Consider the following 26,838-nt stretch of genomic DNA (forward strand, 5'->3'; position numbering starts at 1 on the left):
ACATCTCTAAAATAATTCAGAGAGAGTGGAGTAAACCAGACGCAGGTTCCTACTCCGCTCGAGGCGTAAAAAGGAGATACCCCCTGGAGGAGGAAGCTTGCGCAAGCTGGGACGAAATACCTAAGGTAGACGTCCCGGTGGCCAAGGTAGCCAAGAGGACGACTCTGCCCTTTGAGGATGCCGCACAGCTAAAAGACCCCATGGATCGCAAGGCAGAGGGACTCCTAAAGAAATCATGGGAGGCAGCGGCAAACATCCTTAGGCCAGGGATCGCAGCCACTTGCGTGGCGCGGACCCTGGGGGTATGGTTAGAGCAGCTGGAACTACATCTGACCAACAAAACGCCGAGGGATCAGATCCTTAACTCCCTTCCCATACTGCGCATGGCCACTAACTTCCTAGCGGACGCCGCAGCCGAGACCGTCAAACTCTCAGCAAAAGCCACAGCCCGCGCTAACTCAGCCAGGAGGGTGTTATGGCTGAGGTCATGGTCAGGCGACCTGGCCTCGAAAAACAAATTGTGTGCCCTCCCTTTCTACGGCCAATTTCTATTCGGACCGGACCTAGATAAAATTCTAGAGAAGGCGGCCGACAGGAAAAAAGGGTTCCCTGAGGAAAAACCACAGAGAGTGAAGACCTTTCCCCGGGCCCCAATGCAGCAGCCCGAGGCCTACCGAGGCAAGGGCAAGACAGGCCGCTGGAGTTACCCCAAGGGGGGCAGAGGAAGGAATATCCTCTTCAACCCCCATCAGGGGGAGCCGAAGCAAAGACCCTGACGCCATCCCCGTAGGGGCAAGGCTGGGGAGCTTTGTGGATCAATGGGCCGCAATCTGCGGGGGCCCATGGATCCCAAAGATCCTACAGCACGGATACCAGATAGAGCTGGTATCCATCCCCAGAAGGAAATTCATTACCACGCGAGCCCCAAAAAAACAGCTACATTTACTAGGGCAAAGCGTGCGCGACTTGCAGCGGTTAAACGCAATATCTCCCGTACCGCGAAACGAGGAAACCCAGGGCTATTACTCCAGGCTCTTTTTAGTAAAAAAACCCGGCGGGAAACACCGGACGATAATAAACCTGAAAGACCTGAACACCTGCGTCCGATACAGGAGATTCAAAATGGAAACCATCTCCTCGACAATAAAGTTGATCCCCAGAGGAGCCTACATGGCGTCCATCGATCTGAAGGACGCGTATTTTCACATCCCGATCCACAAAGATTCACAGAAATACCTGCGGTTCGCAGTGGACATGGGCGGAAGAACAGAGCACCACCAGTTCAGATGCCTGCCCTTCGGGATATCCTCAGCTCCCAGAATCTTTACCAAGATTATGGCGGAGGTAGCCGCCCACCTGAGAGAAAAATCGATCCTAGTAGTACCGTACCTGGACGATATTCTATTAATAGCAGAGTCCAAAAAACTCCTAACCAAACATCTGGAGACAGTGCTACAACTTCTCCAATCATTGGGATGGATTATAAACTGGGAAAAATCCAGCCTAGATCCCGGCAAGCAGAAGACGTTTCTGGGAATAACTCTCGACTCAGAATCGCAATGCTCCTACCTACCCGAGGAGAGAATACAAAAAAATTCGCAGAATAGTCAAAACCTTCCTACGAAGACGATTCTGCACAATTCGGGAGGCAATGTCTCTTCTGGGGAGCTTGACATCATGCATCCCAGGAGTAGCATGGGCCCAGGCCCACACCAGAGCCCTACAGGCCGTAGTCCTATCCTCGTGGGACAAAAGGCAGTCCTCGCTAGGGGCAAGGATGTACATCCCAAACAGGGCAAAAACATCCCTGCGTTGGCGGACATCCCCAGAGAACCTGCGGAGAGGGGTTCACTGGCTACAAAACCCAGCCATCCACATCACAACAGACGCAAGCGCCTGTGGATGGGGAGCGCATGTGGGGAACCAATTCTTTCAGGGTCCCTGGCCTCAGAGGATAAAAGAACAATCCTCAAATTTCAGAGAACTACAGGCAGTTTGGCAGGTTCTACAGCAGTTGGGCAACTCGCTACAGAACCATCACATAAAAATACTGTCAGACAATGTCACCGCGGTCGCTCACATACGACACCAAGGGGGCACAAGATCTCCCCCACTGCAAAGCATCGCACAGAAAATCTTTCACTGGGCGGAGGGCCGGATCCTCTCGATCACGGCAACCCACTTAAAGGGGACACTAAATGGAAAAGCAGACTTCCTCAGCAGGAAGCAGATAGACCCAGGAGAGTGGTCCCTCTCCCCAGAGGCATTCAGAATCTTAACCAACCGGTGGGGGACCCCACAGTTGGACCTCTTCGCAACCAGGGAGAACACGAAAGTAGGCAACTTTTTCTCCCTCCGGCCAGGAGATCGTCCGATAGCGGTAGACGCCCTGGGCCAGGACTGGGGACAAGGACTGGCCTACGCCTTTCCTCCCATACCACTAATCCCCAGGGTTTTACAACACTTCAGAACCCAGGGATGCACGCTAATCCTAGTGACCCCCTTCCGGCCAAAAAGAAGCTGGTTCGGTCTTCTGACAACACTGAGCGTCCAGGACCCAGTCACCTTGCCCACCTGGACGGATCTTCTATCGCAGGGGCCACTGAACCACCCCGGCCTAGACAAACTCCATTTAACGGCATGGCTCTTGAGGAATCCTCGCTAAGACAGAAAGGATTCTCAGAGAAAGTAGTAGAAACCCTAATGTCCAGTAGGAAAAAGACGACCCACCTGATCTACCAGAAGGTCTGGAGAAAGTTTTCCTCATGGAGACAGGGAAGGGATCGCGGGGATTCTATCCCCGACACTCCGCTAATCTTAGAATTCCTGCAGGAGGGCTTAGAGATGGGCCTCTCCCCGAGCACCCTAAAAGTCCAGGTTTCAGCCCTTAGCGCTATCTGCGACACAAAATTCGCAGACGATAGATGGGTCCACAGGTTCCTAACAGCAGCAGCTAGATTACGCCCTAGGCCCATAAACCTGTTCCCAGACTGGAACCTTAATTGGGTTCTAGGGGCCATGACAGCGGTACCATTCGAACCGATCAAAGCGCTACCTATAAGAATGCTGACAATCAAGACCATCTTCCTAGTAGCCATTACATCCGCAAGACGGGTTAGCGAACTACAGGCCTTGTCCATCCGCCACCCGTTTATGAAAATTACAGACACCAAACTAATATTTAAAACAGACCCGGCCTTTATGCCGAAAGTAGTGTCAGATTTTCATAGGTCCCAGGATATAATAATCCCCTCATTCTTCAGCCACCCAAAAAACGAGGAGGAAAGAACCCTAAGCTGCCTGGACGTTAGGAGAGCAGTCCTAACCTACATAGATACAACGAGCCACTGGAGGCGGGATGACAACCTGTTCGTCCAGTTCAGTGGCCCAAATAAGGGTAGCAAAGCAGCGAAAAGTTCCATAGCCAGGTGGATCCGCCTGGCCATCATAGAATCCTATAAAGCCCTCGGGAAGGAGATCCCGTTAGCGCTTAAAGCCCATTCCACAAGGGCAGTAGCGTCCTCATGGGCCGAACACAGTTCAGCCTCGGTCGAGCAAATTTGCAAGGCCGCAGTCTGGAAAAAACCCCACACGTTTACTAAACACTATAGGGTAAAAGTGCAGCAGGACGAGGACATGGCCTTCGGCCGCAAAGTCCTCTCGGCAGCAATCCCACCCTAATAAACTTTAGTTGGTACGTCTCATTGGTGCTGTCGTGGAGACGACTGGGGGAAAAAGTGGATTATACCCACCTGATAATCAGGTTTCCAGTAGTCTCCACGACAGCACCCGTACCTTTCCCGCCCTAGAAAAATAAAATAATAAATTTAAAATTAAAAAACCCCGGTTAGGGGAAAAAATTTAAGTTTAGCTCCTGCCCCGGCAATTCGTTAGAATCCACTGAGGAAAGTGGGGAAGGGGGGGAGCTTTTAACCTCTCAGTATGTTCCTGTCCTACCAGGAGGAGGCAATCTCATTGGTGCTGTCGTGGAGACTACTGGAAACCTGATTATCAGGTGGGTATAATCCACTTTTTCCCGCCGTGTCACTTTGGAGTAAAATGTGATATTTGCAGTGACGCTTAAGTATCTGAATGTCGCTGAGGCTGCAGTAAGCATTAGGAAAAGCACGTAACCGTTCTTGCCTCAATTTCTTTGGAAATTGCAGTTTACAAATTGCTGCTTCTGTTGAAATTCTTTCATCTGTGTGGTCTGACTGTCCAATTGTTTGTTTTCATAAAGTCTTCCAGCCAAGTTTTAAAATCACTTTTTCTTTATAAGCCATGCGCTTTCTAATATTTGATGATCTCAGAAGCTTTTGATGCAGCAACCTGACATTGAGTGCTGCTTCTTTGTAGACTTACATTGCGGTATCATTTGGATCTTTTCAAGGTCTGCAATTCAGATATTAATTGTCATTAGATGACGCTTAACCTTCTACTGTCTCTTGACAGCCATACAATCCTGAATATAAGTACTCCAACCCCACCCTCCCTCTCACCTGCCATAGAATTTCAGTTTATTGGTTCAGGTATTATATTAAAGAATTAGGACCAGCTGGCACATGGCATCTTGTGATCGGTAATGTGGTCCCACATGACGGCCGTGTCACGATCGGCTCTCAGGTAATCTGACGTCTCTGCGCAGCAGAAGACAATATTTGGCAGTCATGGGTAAACATGACTTGAATGACTGTGACTGCAGGCAGATTGTTGGTGCCCGGAGGTGTGCTGACAGTATATTTTAAGCAATTATACCTGTTGGCTGTTCCAGAACCCCACTGTATCCAGACTGGTTGAACCATGGACAGACATTGGACAAAAGATCACACAAGAGTAGATCATGTGTGGTTGATCCTAGAGGCAAGCCTTGGGTGGCATGTCTGGTATCTCACCAACGACGTTCCACAGTGGCCCAACTGAAGGGAAAGTTAGGCAAATTTCCACAAAGACCACGTGGCATGCCTTGCGTCGACTAGGGTTCAGTAGCTGAAGACCAGCAAGGGTGCCCCTGCTGCCTCTGCGTCATTGCTAACATCATTTTGCATGGCCCCAGAAAATATAACAATGGACCTTGGACACATGGCAGAAGGTCCGGATGGCCAAGTATGCATCTGGCATAAACTACATCAGGTCGTATCCCAAGGGTGCACCGTTTTGGTTTAACATGGTGGTGATATCATGGCCTGGGACCATTGGTCATCATACCACAATCCTTGAACAGTGAAAGCTACAAAGTCCTGTTAGCTGCCCATCTGCAACCATATCTTCAGGAAGTCTTCCCCGACCGCAGTGCCATCTTTCAGCAGGACAATGCTCTGTGTCACTGAGCTCGGATCACTAGGGAGTGGTTGGAGGAACACCACAATAAATTCTCCGCACTGCCTCGGCCCCCAAACTCCCCGGACTGTAACCCCATTGTACATGTTTGGGATATGCTAGAGAGGGCTGTGAGATCTGCTCCTACTCATCCCCAAAATGGGCACCAACTGAGGGAGCTGCTGCAGCGGGCATGGGGCAAACGCAGGGTGGAGGATGTTCACAACTATGTGGAATCTATTCCCCTGCATCTGAAAGCCATAATCACCCCCCCAAAAATTTGACTAACCCGTTATTGAGTTCCTAATGCAGTGATAGTTCAATGGTGCCATCTTATGTGGCAGAGGGGACGTTGGGCGCTGCGGCTGGTGTGTGATCACTATTTCTGTAATCCCATATAATACAGCGATATCAATAACTGCAATCTATGAACCAATTAAGTAAGTCTCATCCTGACCTGTTATGATACCACATTGCCCAATACGGGCACCAGGTTCATATGTGCAGCTGATGACGGCGGGTCACACGTCTCCAGGCATTCTGATTAAGATCTCTTCATTCTCATGTCGCTGGTTCCCCTTTCTTGGGTTCAGCCCACGACATGTCATAATCTCTGTCACCACATCAATACTCCTCTCCCCAGAGCCAGACGGCTGCCTGAACATTCATGACATAGGTGGTGGACACGGCGGAGATGGACACATTATGAAGGTGAGTTCTTGTTCGGTCACCAGTGTTACTGTCAGAGGTCTATACAATCTGCCATATTAATTAATTCCTACCTGATTGTAGTTTTACCTGCAGTTGGCGCCATAACGTCTAGGGGACTTTACACATCACCCGCAGATAGCGCCATAACGTCTAGGGGACTATACACATCACCCACAGATGGCACCATAATGTCTATGGGACTATACACATCACCCACAGATGGCACCATAATGTCTAGGGGACTATACACATCACCCACAGATGGCACCATAATGTCTAGGGGACTATACACATCACCCGTAGATGGCACCATAACGTTTAGGGGACTATACACATCCCCCACAGTTGGCACCATAACGTTTAGGGAACTATACACATCACCTGCAGATGGCACCATAACGTTTAGAGAACTATACACATCACCCACAGTTGGCACCATAACGTTTAGGGGACTATACACATCACCCGCAGATGGCACCATAACGTTTAGGGGACTATACACATCACCCGCAGATGGCACAATAATGTTTAGGGGACTGTATACATCACCCGTAGATGGCACCATAACGTTTAGGGGACTATACACATCCCCCACAGTTGGCAACATAATGCCTAGGGGACTGTACACATCACCCATAGATGGCACCATAATGTCTGGGGAACTATACACATTACCCGCAGTTGGCACCATAATGTCTATGGGAACTATGTACATCACCCACAGATGGCGCCATAATGTCTATGGGATTATACACATCACTCACAGATAGCACCATAATGTCTAGGGGACTATACACATCACCCACAGATGGCGCCATAATGTCTAGGGGATTATACACATCACCCATAGATGGCACCATAACGTTTAGGGGACTATACACATCACCCATAGATGGCACCATAATGTCTAGGGGACTACAAACATCACCCACAGTTGGCATCATAATGTCTAGGGGACTATACACATTACCCGCAGTTGGCACCATAACGTTTAGGGGACTATACACATCACCCATAGATGGCACCATAATGTCTAGGGGACTATATACATCACCCACAAATGGCACCATAATGTCTAGGGGACTATACACATCACCCACAGATGGCATCATAACATCTAGGGGACTATACACATCACCCGCAGATGGCACCATAACATCTAGGGGACTATACACATCACCCTCAGATGGCACCATAACGTCTAGGGGACTATACACATAACCCACAGATGGTACCATAACATCTAGGGGACTTTACACATCACCCACAGATGGCACCATAACGTCTAGGGGACTATACACATAACCCACAGATGGCACCATAACGTCTAGGGGACTATACACATCACCCACAGTTGGCACCACAATGTCTAGGGGACTAAATACATCACCCGCAGATGGCACCATAATGTCTAGGAAACTATGAACATCACCCACAGATGGTGCCATAATGTTTGGGGGACTATATATATATCACCCGTAGATGGCACCATAACATAATAAACTATAATAATCATCTTTATTTGTATAGCGCCAACATATTCCGCAGCGCTTACATAGACAGGGGGAATACAGAAAGACAAAAGTACAAACATTACAGAACCACGGTTACATAGTAATCAGTTGATGGAAACAATAGGGGTGAGGGTCCTGCTCCAATGAGCTTACATTCTACGAATGGTGGGGTGATACAAAAGGTAAAGGGGCTGGAGATATGCACGGTATGGCGAAGTGTGAGCGATGTTATACACATAGACAATGGTCAGACATTTAGCCGTGTGACGGCAGAAACGGTGTGACTGCAGGAGCAGTTTATGATGGCTAGCAGGGATTGCAGTCAGTAGGTCAGGGAGCATGTTATCAGGCGGAGTACAGAGAGGTTTGTTTAGGGAATGCGGTATGCCTCCCTGAAGAGGTGCGTTTTTAGAGCACGCCTGAAGTTCTGCGAGTCCTGGATTGCTCGGGTAGCCTTTGGTAGTGCGTCCCAGAGGACCGGTGCTGCTCTGGAGAAGTCTTGGAGGCGGGAATGAGAAGTTCGAATGAAAGGGGCACTCAATCTGGTTTCATTAGCAGAGCGGAGAGCCCGGGCTGGTTGATGGATTGAGATGAGGGAGGCGATATAGGGGGGCGCTGCGCTGTGGAGGGCTTTGTGGATGAAGGTAGCGAGTTTAAATTGAATTCTGTATTTAACGGGCAGCCAGTGCAGTGACCGGCACAGAACATCTAGCGGACTATACACATCACCCATAGTTGGCACCATAACGTCTAGGGACTATACACATCACCTGCAGATGGCACCATAATGTCTAGGGGACTATACACATCACCCACAGAAGGCGCCATAACATCTAGGGGACTATACACATCACCCACAGTTGGCAACACAATGTCTAGGGGACTGCACACATCACCCATAGATGGCACCATAATGTCTGGGGAACTATACACATTACCCGCAGTTGGCACCATTATGTCTAGGGAACTATGTACATCACCCACAGATGGCGCCATAACATCTAGGGGACTATACATATCACCCGCAGATGGCGCCATAACATCTAGGGGACTATACACATCACCCGCAGATGGCACCATAGACACGTGTTAGATTTAGAGGACACCATAATGTCAAGAGGAGAAACCGCCATATTACAGATTAATACCATAAGTCACTATGTGCCATCACAGACACTGCCACCTTTAAGTTGGGCATTTACAAGATTCTAAAGTCCCGGTTCAAGAACCCTCGCTCTGCAGATTACCCTAGAGCTGTGATGGCGAACCTATGACACGCGCAGCCATTTTCCCTGACACTCGGACGCATACAGAGAAGTACGGGGCGCATGCCGAGAACCGAGAAGGATGTGTCATCCTCGGCTCCCGCACGGCCAGGTGCAGCAGCCGAAGATAAAACATCGCTGTAGACACTCTGTGCCGGAGGTCTGTAGGCCAAAACAACAGCGTCTAGTGCTGGGGCTTCCCGTTAGGCCGCTGACCTCACTTCCGGGCGGCGGAGCAGGAAGCAGCGGAGTGTGCGGGAGGACGCATCTCTGGGGGCCCTGTGATCAAGCACCAGCATCGCCATTACCAGCAACCACCATAAATGAGATAAGTTAGGGGGAGGCTAGGAGAGGCGAGGGCCTGTGTGGCAGCCATCTTAATTTACATGAGGAACGTCATCTTGCAGCATAGTGCCGACTCCATTTCACCACTATTACTGTCCTTTCCTAAACGACAGTTACATGTGCCTTGTGGTCAGTTTGGCTAGTTAACCTCTAATTGCCTGCAGGGCTAACCGGCTATCTATAATTCAATCTTCTGTCACTGCGGGCCTGATGGAGAACCTAAAAAATAAAAAAACCGAGGTTAAGTCAAGGGAGTGGTAGTAGCCGACCCTTTCAAGAGACATGGTACTATAGAAAAAAATGGCAGATCATTTTGCGTTCTGTGTACTGAAACGGTAGTATTTAAACTAGAAATATCGCGAACTTCTGTTTTTTTTCTCGAAGTCACACACCACCTGAGTTACGCTCGGTTTTTGGGCGAATTTTGACACACCAAGCTCAAAAGGTTGCCCATCACTGCCCTGGAGGGATCAGAGAGGCTCCCGTGCCTGTAGCCTGTGCTACTGCCCGCCTAAGGGTTATCACGGGGCGCTGGGTGCTGTTAGGGTTTATCTGGTGGCACACACATCGGCTCCAGACGTTGCACATTTCTTCCCCACTTCCTTATAAGATGCGAGTTGTCTTTCATGCTGTACAGTAATGATATCATCTGGTTGTATGGGTTCTCAGCGCCATCTCATCCCATTGGTGGCTAGTAAGGTTGCTTGTTGTGATCAGGCTAATTTTCACAGAATCTCATCAGGTCATGCTGACCCAACTTTTGGCAAAAATCGGCTTTTCCATGAAGTATGGTGGTGGTGCCTCTTCAAGGAATGTGGCTCAGTGGTTATCACTATCACCTTGCATTGCTGGGGTCCTAGGTTTGAAACTCATCAAGGACAAAATCTGCATGAACTTTGAAAAACTCCATCCAGATGTTGCCTTTGGTCAGATTTGAACTTAGAACTCCAGCACTGCTAGTGCTAACCACTGAGCCACATTCATTGAAGCATAACCTGCTCACATTCTGTGAAAATCAATCCAATCACAACAAGCTACCCTACTAGGTAGCAGTGCTAACTACTGAGCCACCATGCTTAGTCCTCCTTCTCTGGAGGAGAAATACAAAGTCCATACAGATGTTCTTCTTGGTTAGATTTGAACATAGGACTCCAACATTGTAAGGCAAAAAAGCTAACAGCTGAGCCACCGTGATTGTTCTTCCTTACCCTCCTCCACCTAGCTGGGGTTCTAGCTTCATGTCTGACTATGGACAGCATCTGCATGGAGTTTGTGTGTTCTCTGTGTTTTCTTTTTATTCTCCATCACATCCTCCTTTAGTAAAGGAAGAAGAATTGTGGTGGCTCAGTTGTTAGCACTGCTGCTTTGCTGTAGTGGAGTCCAAGGTTCAAATTTGACCAAGAGAAACATCTTGATGGAAAGTCCATGCAAATGTGATCTTTGATTAGATTAAAACCTAGAACCCCAGCAATGCAAGGCAACAGTGCTAACCACTAAGCCACCTTCAACGAAGAGCACCACCGCCATGCTGCTGCATCAGGGAACTTCTGGAGGCCAAATTAGTAACCTGATTTTTTTTTACTCCCATTGAGGAGTAAGTATTGGATCGGGTCATCATGATAATTTTTGGAAAAATTGGCCAATTACTCTTAACTTGATTGTTCCAATAATCGCTCACCACTAGTGGCAGCATCATGGGAGGTATCAGTGCCTGGAATAAGAACATCTATGTTTGGCCCTCTGGGGTATCTGCTTGTGGAGTTGGCATGTGTGGCAAGCGCGTGGAAGACACTACTAAGAGAACCTCAGTGATGGATTGCCACATGTAGAAGGAATGGTTTCCCAGAGGTCTGTGAGATGGAAAATCCACCAGCCTCCAAGACAGACAGGGCTAGAAAAGCAGAGAAGCCCTCCCCCTCTCTTTCCATTTTAACCCTTTCTCAACAGCCATACAGCTATATACCATATGTCCTAACTGCATATGCCGTGTTCAGTAATTATTTTTATAGGAGGTCCAGCCAAGCCTGCTCCACTCTCTGACAGTCGACAGCCGCCTGCAACAGGCGTGATTAGAGATAATTCAAATAACAGCTTTTAACCCTTTAAATGCAGCTGTCAATTCTCACAGCAGCATTTAAATGTCCCTGTCCATTCAGATTCAAATGTTCTGAATGGCCCTGTAATGATGAGATCATGGTAGGGGGGTCTTCTGGGTGTCATAGCAGCCTCAAGCTTTCTGAAGGCCCCTAGGGCTGCCATGAGTGTTTGCCTATTAAGACATGTCATAGGCAGGTCTTAATAGGCAAGTCTTTGATAAGCAGTATAATGCAATGCCATAGTATTGCATTGTACTGTCTAAGCGATCAAACAATTGCAAGTTCGTTTCCCCTGTGGGGATTTTAAAAAAAGCAAAAAACTTTTTATTGATACAAAAAATAAGAAAAATTAAAAGTTAAAAAATATTTCCTAGTTGTCGCTTCACAAAAAGTTAAAACTAGTATTGCTGCATCCGTAAAAGTCCAGTATACTAAAATATCAAATTTTTTGTACTGCACGGTGGACGCTGGTAGAAAAAAAAACGCAATGCCAGAATTGCACTTTTTTTGAGGGGGTGAAAAACTGATCAAAAAGTTGTATGTACCCCTAAAAACTAGTCACACTACAAAAAAGCCCTCGAAAAACTAAAGTTATGGAGTCAAAGGATGGCGAGAGACATTTTAAAAATCTATATAAGTTTGGTACTGCTGTCTTCATAATAACCCCCCGAATAAAGGCAACATGTCATTTTTACTGCATTATGAAGGCTATAAGAATTAACTCTACCCCCAAAATAGTGTAATTGAGGGGAAGTGAACTTTTGCACCCGGGCTCACGAGTCTGTAGCTACGCCTCTGCTTGTAGGTCTGGGATTATATAACCTACCTGTATAAATAACATAGAACTGAGCTGAAACTAAAAGTACACAGAGGATAATTCTGGGATTATAGATAAATATTTAAGAGCTGCTCCCATACGGGGTGTAGAGAGACATCCAGACATAACTCAGTCAGAGCGCCGGCCTTAAAGTGGCGCGAGGCTCCGGACCTAATCTGCTCTTGTAAAGGAACGTATAAAGGGAAGCCCCGCCTCAAAAGTAGAATGTATCATCTTTTCAACATGTCTTATCCACGGTGCGTAAACACAGGATACACTTCCCTTGATGGGTGGAAACCACCAGCAAGCTGCTGCTGACGGAGCTGCTATTCTTATGTAGTGCCTCTGAGGATGTAGGGAAAAATTTACTAAATCCGGAATTTCCAACGCCGGTCTTAGTGTAATTATCTCCGCCACACAATGGACTTAATCCACGGTCGCAATTTCCACAGAGATCTACCACAGGTCTGACCTGGCATACATTTCTGCAATAATTCATGCCAGCCACACCCCCTCCTGCCAAGCCACACCCACTTTTAACAAATTGCATTAGGAAAGTGCAAAAAAACTAAAAGTTGCAAATCCCTACTTGCATAAAAATTTGTGACATTTATTTATTTTTTGCCCAAAACTAGTGTAAAAGACTATGCCTGTCCCCCATGGTGATGGCTGTATGATATTTCTTGTGTTACTCGGAAGGTACACAAATGAGGGAGATGGATCGATACCTTCACAGCGACACCTACTGGAAGGCAGCATTCCTGCAAGTCGATGTTAGACTCTTTATACAAGCCTTGTAACAATGACTGGGAATTGAAACCAAGCCAGAATCCATACACAGACAGCTGTTTCGGGGTGTTTGCCCCTCATCAGTGTGCAGTTGGTTTCTGGCTTGGCTAGCGAGAGGGTCAGGGACATGGGTCAGGAATACTCTGAAGGTATTAATGGCTCTTCGTTTGTGACTTGGTAGACCCATCGGAGAACTTTGAGCCTCTTGGGGAAGGAACTGATCAAAGGGACTACAATCTGTGCTGTATCAGCGAATAGATATCTCCTATCCTGCTCCCCCTCCATCAGCGGTGGACATCTGGTTTACAGTAAGCAGCTGTACCATATGGCGGGGAGTAAATAAAGGCTGCTGGGGGAAAGGGCCCTGAAAGTGCAAGTTATGTGAGGAATTTAACCCCTTGTGATATTGTGGACAGACCTTCCCCATACCTACATTGTGCCTCCTCTTATACTGTGCTGTGTCCCTTTCTAATGCAAATTAAGGCAACTAACTGGGAGGAGAGGTTGAAGAAATGCTGCCATCCTATAGGTGGCGCTGCAGAGGCATTGTTCCATCTTCCTTATTTGCATATTACCCAGTGGAGCATGGATGGCCTTACAAGTCTCCTCACTCACCTTCTTGGTGCTCTCCCTAAGGAGAGATGTTACCAATCCCGACCCAGGTAAAAATGGTGCATAATGTGCACGGGGTCAGCCGTTACCAACAACACTGTGAAATTCGAAGAGGCACGAATGGATGGTGAAAGGGAGAAATGTATCAAGAAGAAAGCACATCAAGCCAACCCTTGTCAGGACCGTCTTCCACTTGGGAACCAATGTCCCCACTACAAAAGAACCTGTGGATTAAGAATAGGTCTCTATAGTCATCTACGGACCCCCTGCAAAGACCTCATACTTGGAAGGCAATCATCCTCGGCCACGAGTGATAGCCTATGATGATCTATAAGCTCTTTATATGGAACTGTATCAAGTCTTGTTCTACTTCTAGTTTCTTACAATTGCATCCAGTTCAGCCAAACCTCTGTGAGCCAAACAACCCAAGGCTCAGACTCCGCAGTCACAAAGCCACCCAGTGGAAGCTGCAGCATTACTTTCCTTCACAGGTGACTTCAACATCTTCCTTTTGGGAAAAAAATTACCTTTGGAGTCATCAGCAAGTTTCACTAATGCTGCCATTCTACCACTAATTGTGGACAACTCTGTGTCACCATGGAGCCGTAGACTATTTCTTCTACCTATTTCCTGGCTTTCTTAGAGACCATGCGTGTCTTATTTGTCACATCCAACAAATATGACCTTGAGTCCACATTGACTAAACCTGACGGGGAGTCAGGATACACACATGGGCAACAAACAAGGCAGAGGCAGGACCTATCTCTGATCTAAAAGTAGCTGGATCTGCCTAATGAGCAGAGCACCTGCCCTGAAAAGGGCAACCCTGAGACAGAAATCTGTTGCTTTCCTAAAATCTCCCTAGAAGGAGCAAGAACTAAACAAAAGATGCATGAAAGTAGCTGAAAGTTACTGACTGGCTGGGCAGCCCATTACCCCAGCCAGCCAATCGGCCCACAGACAGAGGAAAGGGGGAGTCAACTAGTCAGCGTCCAGTGCAGTATGATACTGAGCATGAGTCAACAGATGAGTCACGTGGGTCAGGGTCAATGCCATGACGTCACATGACCGCCTGTCAGGTCTCTCCACACTGTGACACCTTCCATATCCTGGCACAAAGAGTCCCTACACTTCTATATTACGGATCACTAGGCACACAGTGTGCCACCATATGGTGTCTCAGTGAGCAAGGATAAAAAATTGATGACTAGTCTAATATCTATGGTAACATTTGGTTGTACAACAAAGATTTTAGCAGATCCCCCAGCTTTAGAGGCTATTAGGGGCTCTTCTCAACAGAAGCTAATTCACGGAGAAAAGATCAGAAAACAGGGGTGATGTTTTTTCAGATTTTTTTTTGTTTATTTTTACCTTTTTTTCTATTTTTCATTATTTTTTTACGCCTGTTTTATACTCATCACTTCCCGGTTTAGACCAAAAATGTCATAAATGACAATTTGTACTCATTCATGTGTGTCTGGCAGGAAGGACCGTATGTGCACAGAGGAGGAGGAGGATGAAGAGGAGGGTGGATGAGAACACTCAGCCTGTACTGGAAGGGGGTGGAGAGGAATCACCCTCACAAACACACGAGGTGGAGGAATGTGGTGACTAGAAACCCAAAGAAGTCTAAAAGTGTATGCTGAGACAAGTCACAACTCTGCCGCGGACATCGCCAGGTGAGTCGTCTTGGTTATCGCTGGATGGAGTTTAGTTCCCACTTTTATACTAACAGCAGCTATCAGGAAGCTATTGTAACCATAGAGGTGTATGAGAGAATTGCTCAAAAGGCAACGCCTTCATATATAAGTGTAATACTAATGCTAAAACTATTGGAACTGTGAAGCTGGGGAACTACAACCCTCAGCATGCTCTGACCGCTGCTGAGCCTTGTAGTTTCCTGACGCTGGAGTCCCACTGGGTTAAAGGGGTATCCAGAGGGGTATCAGCTATTTTGTAACTCCTACACTACAGTATTGAGAGCCATGAGTATAGCTGGCACTACTGATTCTCTTCACTTTTTTGCCAATGCTGTCTGCGCCAAATTCTGCCCCCTCCCAGAGTTGTAGAGTTGTGCTACAGAAGTCCGGATTCATCTGACCGGGGAATGTTTGTCCGCTGCTCAGTGATTCCATTTTTGCGCTCTCTTGCCCCCAGAGTCTCGCCTTCTGTTTCTCTTAGACACAATGAGGCAGATTTACCATTGAAAATACGACAATTCTGGCATAAATTGCGCTGGAGAGCTGTTGTACGCACTTCGCCCAACATTTACTATGTGTTTTTAGACACTTTTGGAAACTTTTTCCAACTTGGCGTAAGTTGCACCAAATTGACGAAAATTGCGCCAACTAATAGGTGGTCCAAACTTAGACTAGACGGTCTTAGAAATTGACTGATTCACTGGCGCATTTTAAGACTTTCCTTTACACTGTCCGACTTTTAGACAGTATTAGTAAATAAGCCCCAATTGCACTGGAACTGGTTGTCTGCTGTTATGGCCCATCTGTACTGAAGAGTGACGAGTTGTGCATTTGGACATGTTAGTTGGAGCAGCAGCGTTGCAGTCAGCTGCAATTTGCCTGTTCGTCAGAATGATTCCTGACATCCTCCTCCGACCCCTTTCAGCGATGAGTTGTTTCTGTAGACAGGATCCTTTTTCGCTGGATGTTTTTCTTGATCATGCCATTCTCTGTATTTTTACCCCACACGGTTGGTAGTGAAATCCCGGCCCCGGCTATTCTAGCACCGATGACCAGGCCTCGTTAGAAGTCACTCAGATTGCTGAATTTTGCCATTTAATATGATGAGAAACTGATTCATGGACAACTTGTCATGTGATTTTATGCTGCTCTCCGGCTTTACTCTCCATACTGGGAAGCTCCAATCATGAAAGGTCTGGGGTCTCTAATAAAGTGGCAATTCAGTGTATATAAAGTTTAATCATCATATAATGCAAAGTTTTACAACTTTCTAATACACTGTGTGATTTAATTTCTTGCCATTAAGATCTCTGCTTGCTGTCAGTGACAGAGAACATTCTTATTTACAGCCACAGGGTCAAACATTCCACCGGTCTAATACAAAATATAGTGTAGCTAAATAGTGTCACCTCCAGGCTGATACATTGTAGCAAACTGGAGATAAAGATAGGTATTTAATGAACAGGTTTTCACTTTTCAGATGATGATCCCATTCACTGACAGCAAACGGTGATCTTGCAAATGATAAAATACAATGTGATGTCATACAGTATTTAATACAGCTGCATACTGGTGATTGAGAATAGCTGCCAGATAGCATCCTGCACCCCCCGTGAGAGCAGGAGGTCGACAGGCTCCACCACTGCTGCAGTGGCTTGGTGGTCCTTGACCTCCCTTCCTGGCACACAATGTACAGTACAGGCAATGATAAGACTTCCTGAGAAGCTGAGATTGCCCTCACATCCTGGGCAGACATCCTCCAGAACACTACAGGAACCCCAGGAGCTCGCGTCCAGCCCATCCAATCCTCTGACGGCACCTGGGAGACTATCCAGGGGTCCAAGTAATTCTTGTGCAGGCTCTTCTGGAGGGTCTCAGGACTGATGATAAGTGACACAAAGGGGAAAGAGATCCACATCCTACCTGATATGTAACGTCGCTCACAGCTGGAGCTTTGCTTCAATTGTATGCAGTCTAGAAAGTACTTTTTTGCTTATCTTTGAGTTGAGGTCTCAGACCCCAACAGATAACCCATTGGTGGCTTATGCTAAAAATACGATAGAGGGATAATGTGCGCATGGTGATGTCACAGAGCAGGGATAATAAATACTATGATGTTACAGCACAGAGATAATGTAGAGTGATGTCACAGTACAGGGATAATGTACACAGTGATGTCACAGTTCAGAGTTAATAAACACAGTGATGTCACAGTACAGGGATAATGTACACAGTGATGTCACAGTTCAGAGTTAATAAACACAATCATGTCACAGTACAGAGATAATAAATTTGATGATGTCACAATACAGGGATAATTAATCACAGTGATGTCACACTACAGGGATAATACACACAGTGATGTCACATTACAGAGATAATAAACACAGTGATGTCACAGTACAGAGATAATAAACACAGTGATGTCACAGTACAGGGATAATACACACAGTGATGTCACAGCACAGGGTTAATAATAATAATCTTTATTTGTATAGCGCCAACATATTCTGCAGCGCTTACAAAGACAGGGGGGATACAGAAAGACAAAAGTACAAACATTACAGAATCACGGTTACATAGTAATCAGTTGATGGAAACAATAGGGGTGAGGGTCCTGCTCCAACGAGCTTACATTCTACGAATAGTGGGGTGATACAGAGGGTAAAGGGGCTGGAGATGTGTACGGTATGGCGAGGTGGAGAGTGAGGGTTGCTATACACAGACAATGGTCAGACATTTAGCCGTGTGACGGCAGAAACAGTATGACCGCAGGAGCGGTTTATGATGGCTAGCAGGGATTGCAGTCAGTAGGTCAGGGAGCATGTTATCAGGTGGAGTACAGAGAGGTTTGTTTAGGGAATGCGGTATGCCTCCCTGAAGAGGTGCGTTTTTAGAGCACGCCTGAAGTTCTGTGAGTCCTGGATTGCCCTGATAGCCTTTGGTAGTGCGTTCCAGAGGACCGGTGCTGCTCTGGAGAAGTCTTGGAGGCGGGAATGAGAGGTTTGAATTAAAGAGGCGCTCAGTCTGGTTTCATTAGCAGAGCAGAGAGCCCGGGCTGGGTGGTGAATTGAGATGAGGGAGGCGATATAGGGGGGCGGTGCTGTGGAGGGCTTTGTGGATGAGGGTAGGGACTTTAAATTGAATTCTGTATCTAACAGGCAGCCAGTGCAGTGACCGGCACAGGGCAGAGGCGTTCGAGTAGTGGCTGGACAGGAAGATGAGCCTGGCTGCCGCATTCAGGATGGATTGGAGAGGGTAGAGTCTGGTGCAGGGGAGGCCGATCAGCAACGAGGTGCAATAATCGAGCCGGGAGTGGATGAGGGCAACAGTAAGCATTTTTAACGTGTCTACAGTGAGAAAAGAGCGGATTCTTGCGATGTACTTGAGGTGCAGCTGACATGTTCGGGCCAGAGATTGGATGTAGGGGGTAAAGGAGAGATCGGCGTTGAATATGACCCCAAGGCAGCGGGCGTGTTGTCTAGGAGTTATGGTGGCGCCACACACTGAGATGGAGATGTCAGGATGAGGGCGGTTAGTAGAAGGTGGAAACACCAGCAGGTCAGTTTTAGAGAGGTTTAGTTTTAGGTGGAGAGATGATAAACACAGCGGTGTCACAGTACAAACTGTATAGAAAGGAAGCAGAATTTCCAAAAAACTGCCAAAGCAATGATAAACTGTAAACAGCTCCGCGCTCACGGGGGGTCCTGATGTCTTTCCTGTAGCCGGACCTCTCTCGTATGAGTGCGGAGCTTCTTATAGTTTATCTATTTCTTTCTATGTGCCATAACTCCTTGGGAGTTTGTTGGATGCCTCTGTTGGCACGGGAGGACTGGTCATCCGCTATCCAGGACTACAGATGTGGAGGCCTGGTCCCTATCCCCTGGGTTCCAGGTTTCCACACCACGTAAGTCATTTTGTGTATTTATTTATATATTTGATTACTGGAATATTTTTTCTCTGTGGCGCTCTCCCATTTTTTTACAAAAAAATTACCAAAGACAAAAATGCAGCCTACTGCTTGCTTATACCCTCCCACAAGAGAATGATGTAAGAGTATACACTTTATTATCAATAATGTATATTTATTATTATATTATTTATCAATAAAGTATATCATTTTAGATTATTCTCTTTTGAGAAGGTATAATTATTAGGCTACTTTTTTGCCTGTGGCAATTTTTTGGAAATGTCACAGTACAGAGATAAGACATACAGTGATGTCACAGTACAGAGATATAGGAAAGTCCCGCAGCACACCTAACACATGCACTTCAGTGCAGAGGTTCCAGTCTGTATATGCCAGTGATGTCACAGTACAGAGATAAGACATACAGTGATGTCACAGTACAGAGATGACATACAGTGATGTCACAGTACAGAGATAAGACATACAGTGATGTCACAGTACAGAGATGACATACAGTGATGTCACAGTACAGAGATAAGACATACAGTGATGTCACAGTACAGAGATGACACACAGTGATGTCACAGTACAGAGATGACACACAGTGATGTCACTGTACAGAGATAAGACATACAGTGATGTCACAGTACAGAGATGACACACAGTGATGTCACAGTACAGAGATGACACACAGTGATGTCACAGTACAGAGATAAGACATACAGTGATGTCACAGTACAGAGATGACACACAGTGATGTCACAGTACAGAGATGACATACAGTGATGTCACAGTACAGAGATATAGGAAAGTCCCGCAGCACACCTAACACATGCACTTCAGTGCAGAGGTTCCAGTCTGTATATGCCAGTGATGTCACAGTACAGAGATAAGACATACAGTGATGTCACAGTACAGAGATAAGACATACAGTGATGTCACAGTACAGAGATGACATACAGTGATGTCACAGTACAGAGATAAGACATACAGTGATGTCACAGTACAGAGATTACACACAGTGATGTCACAGTACAGAGATAAGACATACAGTGATGTCACAGTACAGAGGATTGTGGTGTGATGACCAATGTCCTAGGCGATGCCAGGAAAATGCTCCCCAGACCACGATACCACCATCGCCAGCATGTTGAACCTTAATGGACAGGACTCATTGCTTCAGACCTTTTGCCAGTCTGCTATGTGGTCATTGTGGAAATTTGTCTAATTTCCTCATTGTTGTACCGCTGGGTCAGTTGGTCCATTTTGAAACGTTGTTGCTGAGATACCAGATGTGTTACCCAACACTCACCTCTAGGATCAACCACACGTGGCCTGCCACTGTATGACCTTCTGTTGGATGTCTGTTCATGGTTCAACCAGTCTTGGTACACACTTGATACCATTTGGTCGAGAACAGCCAACAAGTGCGACTATTTCAGAAATATTGGCAGCACACCTCTGGGTACCAACAATCTGGAGGCCGTCACTCAAGGCACCACCTTTACCCATGACTGCCAGGTGTCAGCACCTCACCTGAGAGCAGATCGGTAATGTGGTATCACGTGAAGAACATGTCACAATCACAAGCTGTTCCTACTGCAGTGATCATGTATAACGGTGAATTTCACAGATAGCAGTTTTTGATGTTTTTGTTGATCCCAAGTCGGGGGGGGGGGGGGCATTCAAACGGAATGGAATGTATAAAGGAAAGATGTACATTTTTCATTCTTGCTGGATCCACTTCTGGCTTTGGCTAAAAAAAAACTGCATTGTTTTCCAAAAAGTGTGTGTGAAACGGCCCCAGGGAGTTGTTCTTGATGCAATCATCAGTTGTGTTATGCAAAGGGCAGACTTGCTTCAGGATGAATGAGAGGCTCCCGTAGGTTGGTGTCTTCTACTACCCATCTCCAGGATGTGGCTGGATGGTGAGCAGTATGTTTTCATGGGCACAATATGCAACCTTTTATTTTCCACCACATTGTATCTGCACATCTCTAGATGAACCTCACATGTTTGTAGAGAAACTCAGCCTCAACCCGAGTGTTATATACCTGCATGGACGGACATACTGCTTGTGTAGCTGGACAGAGGTCCTGGGGACACAGAGCCACTGACCCCTTCATGTATATTGAGAGAAGTACAGATGTAGAGATCTCACTGTGCAGCGGGGTCTAGGACACTATCCCACCAGGCAGCAAGGACTAGGAGACTATCCCACCAGCTACAAGGGTAAGGACACTATCCCACCAGGCGTTAGGGGTTAGGACACTATCTCGCCAAGCAGTAGGTGTGAGGACACTATCCTACCAGGAAGTGGGAGCTGAAACACTATGCCACCAGGCAGCAAGGGCTAGGACACTATCCCACCAGGCAGCAAGGGCTAGGACACTATCCAACCAGGCAGCAAGGGCTAGGACACTGTCCCACCAAGCAACAGGGGCTAGGACACTGTCCCACCAGGCAGCAAGGGCTAGGACACTATCCCACCAGGCAGTAAGGGCTAGGACACTATCCCACCAGGCAGCAAGGGCTAGGACACTATCCCACCAGGCAGCAAGGGCTAGGACACTATCCCACCAGGCGGCAGGGGCCAAGACATTATCCCACCAGGCGGCAAGGGCCAGGACACTATCCCACCAGGCAACAAGGGCCAGGACGGTATCTGAACAGTCCGCTATCGTAATACACAGTAAAAAGCGCTTGTGTGATAGAGCCCTAATGCTGCTATAAGGGAAGTAGACAGAGCTTTATAATGTTCTTTCCACTATTTCCTGCTTATGTTAACCACACTTTGGGAACATAGGTGTATATAATATATGTGTATAATCTAAGCTATGATTTAGTTCTGATGTGCCACTCCCTGTGTGATATGTTGCCACGATTGATATACAAGATTGTGCTTTTTTGCACAATTTTTATTTGAATTGCAGCATGATTGTGGCAGCCATTGGAGCAAAAACAGATGGCATATCCTTTAACTTCATACTACCCAGTCAGGGGTCCCCTAAGGGTTTATGGGGCCCGAGGTGAAGTGCAAAATCTCTCTTGCAGCCATAGAGATTAAAAGAACAGTCCAAAGTGACGTCATCACGTACAACGAACAGTCACGCATGATCTAAGTTAGGAGGACCGAGGCTGTCTCTTTAACCCCCCTTACCAACCAGAGTATTTTTATCGGAAACGACCAGATACATTTTAACATGTGGTGGTTTAATGGCTATCCATTTTAATTCTTGGGCTAGCAAAATCATTTTTGCAGTTTTTTAGTTGTTGTATGATGTTAAATCCTCTTATGAAAAAAAACCTGAAGTATTGTAGAAGTGATCCTTTTATTGGCTGACATTAAAAAAGTTTACAAACTTTCCGAGCTCAGAGGCCCCTTCATCAGTGAGAACAAAGGGAGCCCTGAGAGAAATAACACAGTCGTGCTCCATTGGCTACCCGCCTAATAAAGCGGCCTCTGTACTCCGAAAGCTGGCAGATATATATATCATTCTGGTTAGAATAGTCCCTCTCATTCACTTATACGACAAACATGAGGCTGAACAATTCTGAATGATTCCCGTTTGAATGAGCCAACAATGTATCTACCTCCCTAAACCGGCTGCACGAGAGCCAACGAGCTAGCGGGGACGTCACTGGCTCGTTCAAGCCAGAATCGGCTCGTCTAAAGGGACACTAAGGCCTCACGACAGGGTTAGATCTGGCATGCGGTATCCGACCCTGTGCCCGGCCAGTGACCCGCTGACCTGTCCGGATTCTTCTTTATTTGTACCGCAGAAGCGCCGGTTGTCGCACCTGCGCAGTACAGATTACGCCACGCCGTCGCTGGGTGAAGACGCGAATTCCGTGACTTTTCTGCAATAATGATTGTGGAAGGGCTGTGGGATGGATGGCTTTCATTGGAAGCCATCCAGACGGAACCATACAGAAATAGAGCATGCTGGGATTTTTCTGCCGCGAATGGAAATCATAGTTGATTTCTGCTTGTGTGCAGGAAGCAGCGATTCTCCATAGGAGGCTATGGGCAGTATTGGCTGCGGAATCTGGGAGTAGCCGCCAGCCCCAGGTTCCGCAAATCAAATCCGCCATGTGCAGGAGCCCGAGTACATTTGCTTTTTTTAGCATACGGGATGTTTTAAGGCCTCATGTCCACGGGCGGAAAAAAATCCACAACCCCACCTCCCAGCCTTCTCCCCACCTCCCTAATTTATTCTAACCTTCAAATCCGCAGTGCATCCGGATTGTCCGCACCCATTGACTTCTATTGAGGCTTAGGTCCAATGTCCATGGGCGGATTTGATTTGCAGAATCCGCACGGGTCTCCCACAATTCAAAGTGCCCATAGGGAAGCATTGGCATGCGGATTTGATTTGCGGACAACAAATCTCAGCATGCTCCATTTCAGTACGGATTCCGTGCGGACGGGCTTAATAGAAGTCAATGGCTGCGGGCGATCGGCAGTGCATCTGGAAATGTAGTTGCAGATGCACTGCGGATTTGAAGGCTAAAATCAATTATGGAGGTGGGGAAAAGGCTGGGAGGTGGATTGTGGATTTTTTTCTGCGTGGATGATCCACAGTGCATTCAGCTACATCTGCTCGGAAAAACCCTTACATCCGCAATATCCTGCAAATGGTTTGCGCAGGTCTCCGATCCGCCCGTGGACATGAGGTCTAACTGTGCTATGATCTCACATATGGTGATGCACTTTCTATATGCCATAATATAAGGTATTATCTAATGGTATGATATCATGCATGAAGATATAACTGGGTCGTTAGGTCATATACAGTTTAATTAGCATGAAGAGCGCAGTAGCATTGAGGCGTTTATTGGGTTCGTTTTCCTGTACCAAGTAGTCACTTCTGCTTACATCAGAGGTGAGACTACCAGAGGAAATCCTGTGTCAGTAAGTATGTGCGCTAAACTGATATATAATAACCAGACTGGCATAATAGAGTGTAAACCGCTTTACCGGAAATGTACTGGAAGGAGCCTTATTGAGTCGCAGCGTGGTGGTAGTTTTTGGTCATTGACGTCAAGAAAACTCATATAGTGAAAATATGGTTAAAGGGGTTCCCAGGACTTTACTACTGATGACTACTGATCTTGATAGGTCAGTAATAGTTCATGGACAGCTGATATCGGGTCATTGCAGACAGAGTCAGAATTCAACAGGTTTGGCTCGGTTTGGTAATTTAGGCGCAGTTCCCATTGAATTCAATGGAATATCAACCTGGGTCACTGCACTACTGTCTCTTCCCACATTGACCACTGGACCAGCAATCAACTGATCAGCATAGACCCCAAGTGGTGGACCCTCACCAATCAACTATTAATGACTAGAGATGAGCGAGTATACTCGCTAAGGCACATTACTTGAGAGAGTAGTGCCTTAGCCGAGTATCTCCCCGCTCGTCTCTAAAGATTCGGGGGAGAGAAGGAGAGATCTCCCCTCCGTTCCTCCCCGCTCTCCCCCGCCACTCCCCGCCCGAATCTTTAGAGACGAGCGGGGAGATACTCGGCTAAGGCACTTCTCGCTCGAGTAATGTGCCTTAGCGAGTATACTCGCTCATCTCTATTAATGACTCATCCTAAGAATAGGTCATCAGTAGTAAAGTCCCAGGCAGCCCCTTTACTGCATAAGGGTAGGGGTATCTCCGTCCTATAAGGTAAATCCTCTGTATTATATACAGCTTCATATATTCATATCCGGAATCTGTATGTATCGTTTTGATGTATCTGTAATTCCCATTCTGACTCCTGTTTTACTTTGAATGCAGAACTCATAAGAAGATTGATGTATGGCGACCGACAAGTGCAACATCTCCTTCTCTCATGTCCAAGTCAACTACCTGGCTCCAGTGTACGGAGTAGAGTTCTTTCTAGCTTTGTTGGGAAATGGATTTGCCATCTGGTTACTGGTGCCTAGAGGATCCAAGAAAAGCCATGCTGGCATCATTTTCTCTCTGAGCCTTGCAGTGAGTGACTTGGCCTATGCATTGTCTCTGCCCCTTCTCGTGGCTTACTACGCTATGGGCAAAAATTGGATCTTCGGCTCTACCCTATGTAAAGTGGAACGATTTCTTTTCAATTGCAATCTCTACGGAAGTATCTTCTTCATAACTTGTATCAGTGTCAATCGCTGCCTGGGTATAGTGTACCCATTCTATGCCAGAGGTAAGGTGGAAAGTAAGCATGCTAAGGTGACCAGTGTGATTGTATGGCTGATCGTTGCCACCATCTCCGCCCCGGTCTTTAAATTTTCAACCATAGAGGAGAAAGCGCCAGTGAAGGAATGCATAGGAACAGCTGTTGATAGCATGTTGCCCTCTTATATGCCATACAGCTGGTTCCTGGCGGCATTTGGCTGTGGCCTGCCTTTTGTGATCACACTTATTTCATATGTTGGCATTGCAAGGGCGGTATGGAAAAGCCACGGACTTGAGTCAAGAGAGAAGTGGAGAGTGGTCATTATGGTGTGTGTTGTGGTGGCCCTTTACTCCATCTCATTTTTGCCCTATCACGTCCTGAGGAACCTCAACCTCCTTAATAGATGGAAGCCACCATCATCTTGTAAGAGGTCTTCTTATGTCCACTCAGCTTTTCAGATAACCAGAGGGCTGGTAGCTTTGAATCCTTGTATCCATCCACTGTTGTACACGTCGGTCATAGGCAATGTGAAGGCAACGTTTAGCTGCTGCCAGAAACATGTAGACCGAAAATCCGAGGACATTCGACTGTGATAAGGTATGTCAACTGGTTGGGAAGTATTCATTCACGTAGGGTGAAGGAGGCAAGAAATCAACCTCCAACGACGCATGGACTGGGCAATTGGTTGAACGGAAAAGACATGATACAGGTCAAGGAAATGGAACTTATCATCGTTGAGAAGAATATCCTATTATTAACAATGCCAGATACTCTCCTGGAGGACTTCATCATTAGATCCATCAAGGATAATGTCCAGCAACTAGTGTCTGTAAGAAGCTTGTAAAGCATTAGTATTTATATATTATGAAATGCTTACTGTTGCCTGAAAATATGTTTGCCATATACAATTATGAAGCAAAATCAGGTGTGAGCTAGCAATAAACCCCAAATATTGTATGGGCAACGTTCATCATATTGACATTCTCTATTGTAGATGTACAGCAAAAATAGCGTTCTACTGTTAGCCAAAAAATCTGTGATGTTTCAGCTGTTTTCCCGGACTCAAAAAAATGTACATGGACCAGGAATAAAATAAATGACAGAAGCAAGACCTGCACACCTCTTCAGTGGCTCCATGATCCAGCACTGGAGCCCAAGTCCCCATCACTGTGATCCTGTTCACCATGCGCATACCAACAGCCAACACAAGGTGTATCCCCAGCTATGACTGAGGAAGGGGTGTTGCCCCGAAACGTAGGTTTTTATGCTGGTTTAAAATAAAACTGAGAAACTGAGCTTAGTTTTTGTATTCTACTGAATTTTATATTTCGGTCGGCTGCGCCTACACCCATCACATTTTTCCATCACTAATCAGATCAGAATAGTCTCACCTGCCAGTGCGACCATTATTGGGTTGACTGCACCCGAACAACTAGGTCTTCTTCCACAACCCACCAACCTAACGACAGAGAAGAATCACATCTGCCGCACGTCTCCCTACCTATAATTTTTCCAATCACTCACCCATTCATGGTAGCTCCACCCCTATTTTTTTCACCTTTCTACTTATCACTCTGATCCTGGGAGAAGCTATCACAGGCTTT

General features: G+C 46.7%; 1 protein-coding gene across 1 annotated transcript; it reads left to right on the plus strand.

Moving 5' to 3' along the window:
• Positions 1-5,868: 5,868 nt before the first annotated feature.
• On the plus strand, positions 5,869-26,534 carry P2RY11 (purinergic receptor P2Y11). The gene is made up of 3 exons (XM_066593560.1): positions 5,869-6,027; positions 14,950-15,144; positions 24,865-26,534. The coding sequence occupies exon 3, from the start codon at positions 24,886-24,888 to the stop codon at positions 25,825-25,827; it is 942 nt and encodes a 313-aa protein (XP_066449657.1). The 5' UTR covers positions 5,869-6,027; positions 14,950-15,144; positions 24,865-24,885; the 3' UTR covers positions 25,828-26,534.
• Positions 26,535-26,838: the final 304 nt, after the last annotated feature.

The sequence above is a fragment of the Eleutherodactylus coqui genome, chromosome 2 (assembly GCF_035609145.1).
Source record: "Eleutherodactylus coqui strain aEleCoq1 chromosome 2, aEleCoq1.hap1, whole genome shotgun sequence".
Lineage (NCBI taxonomy): Eukaryota > Metazoa > Chordata > Amphibia > Anura > Eleutherodactylidae > Eleutherodactylus > Eleutherodactylus coqui.

Coding starts and splice junctions, on each gene's coding strand:
- P2RY11 (XM_066593560.1), top strand. CDS start 24,886: ATGGCGACCGACAAGTGCAACATCTCCTTCTCTCATGTCCAAGTCAAC.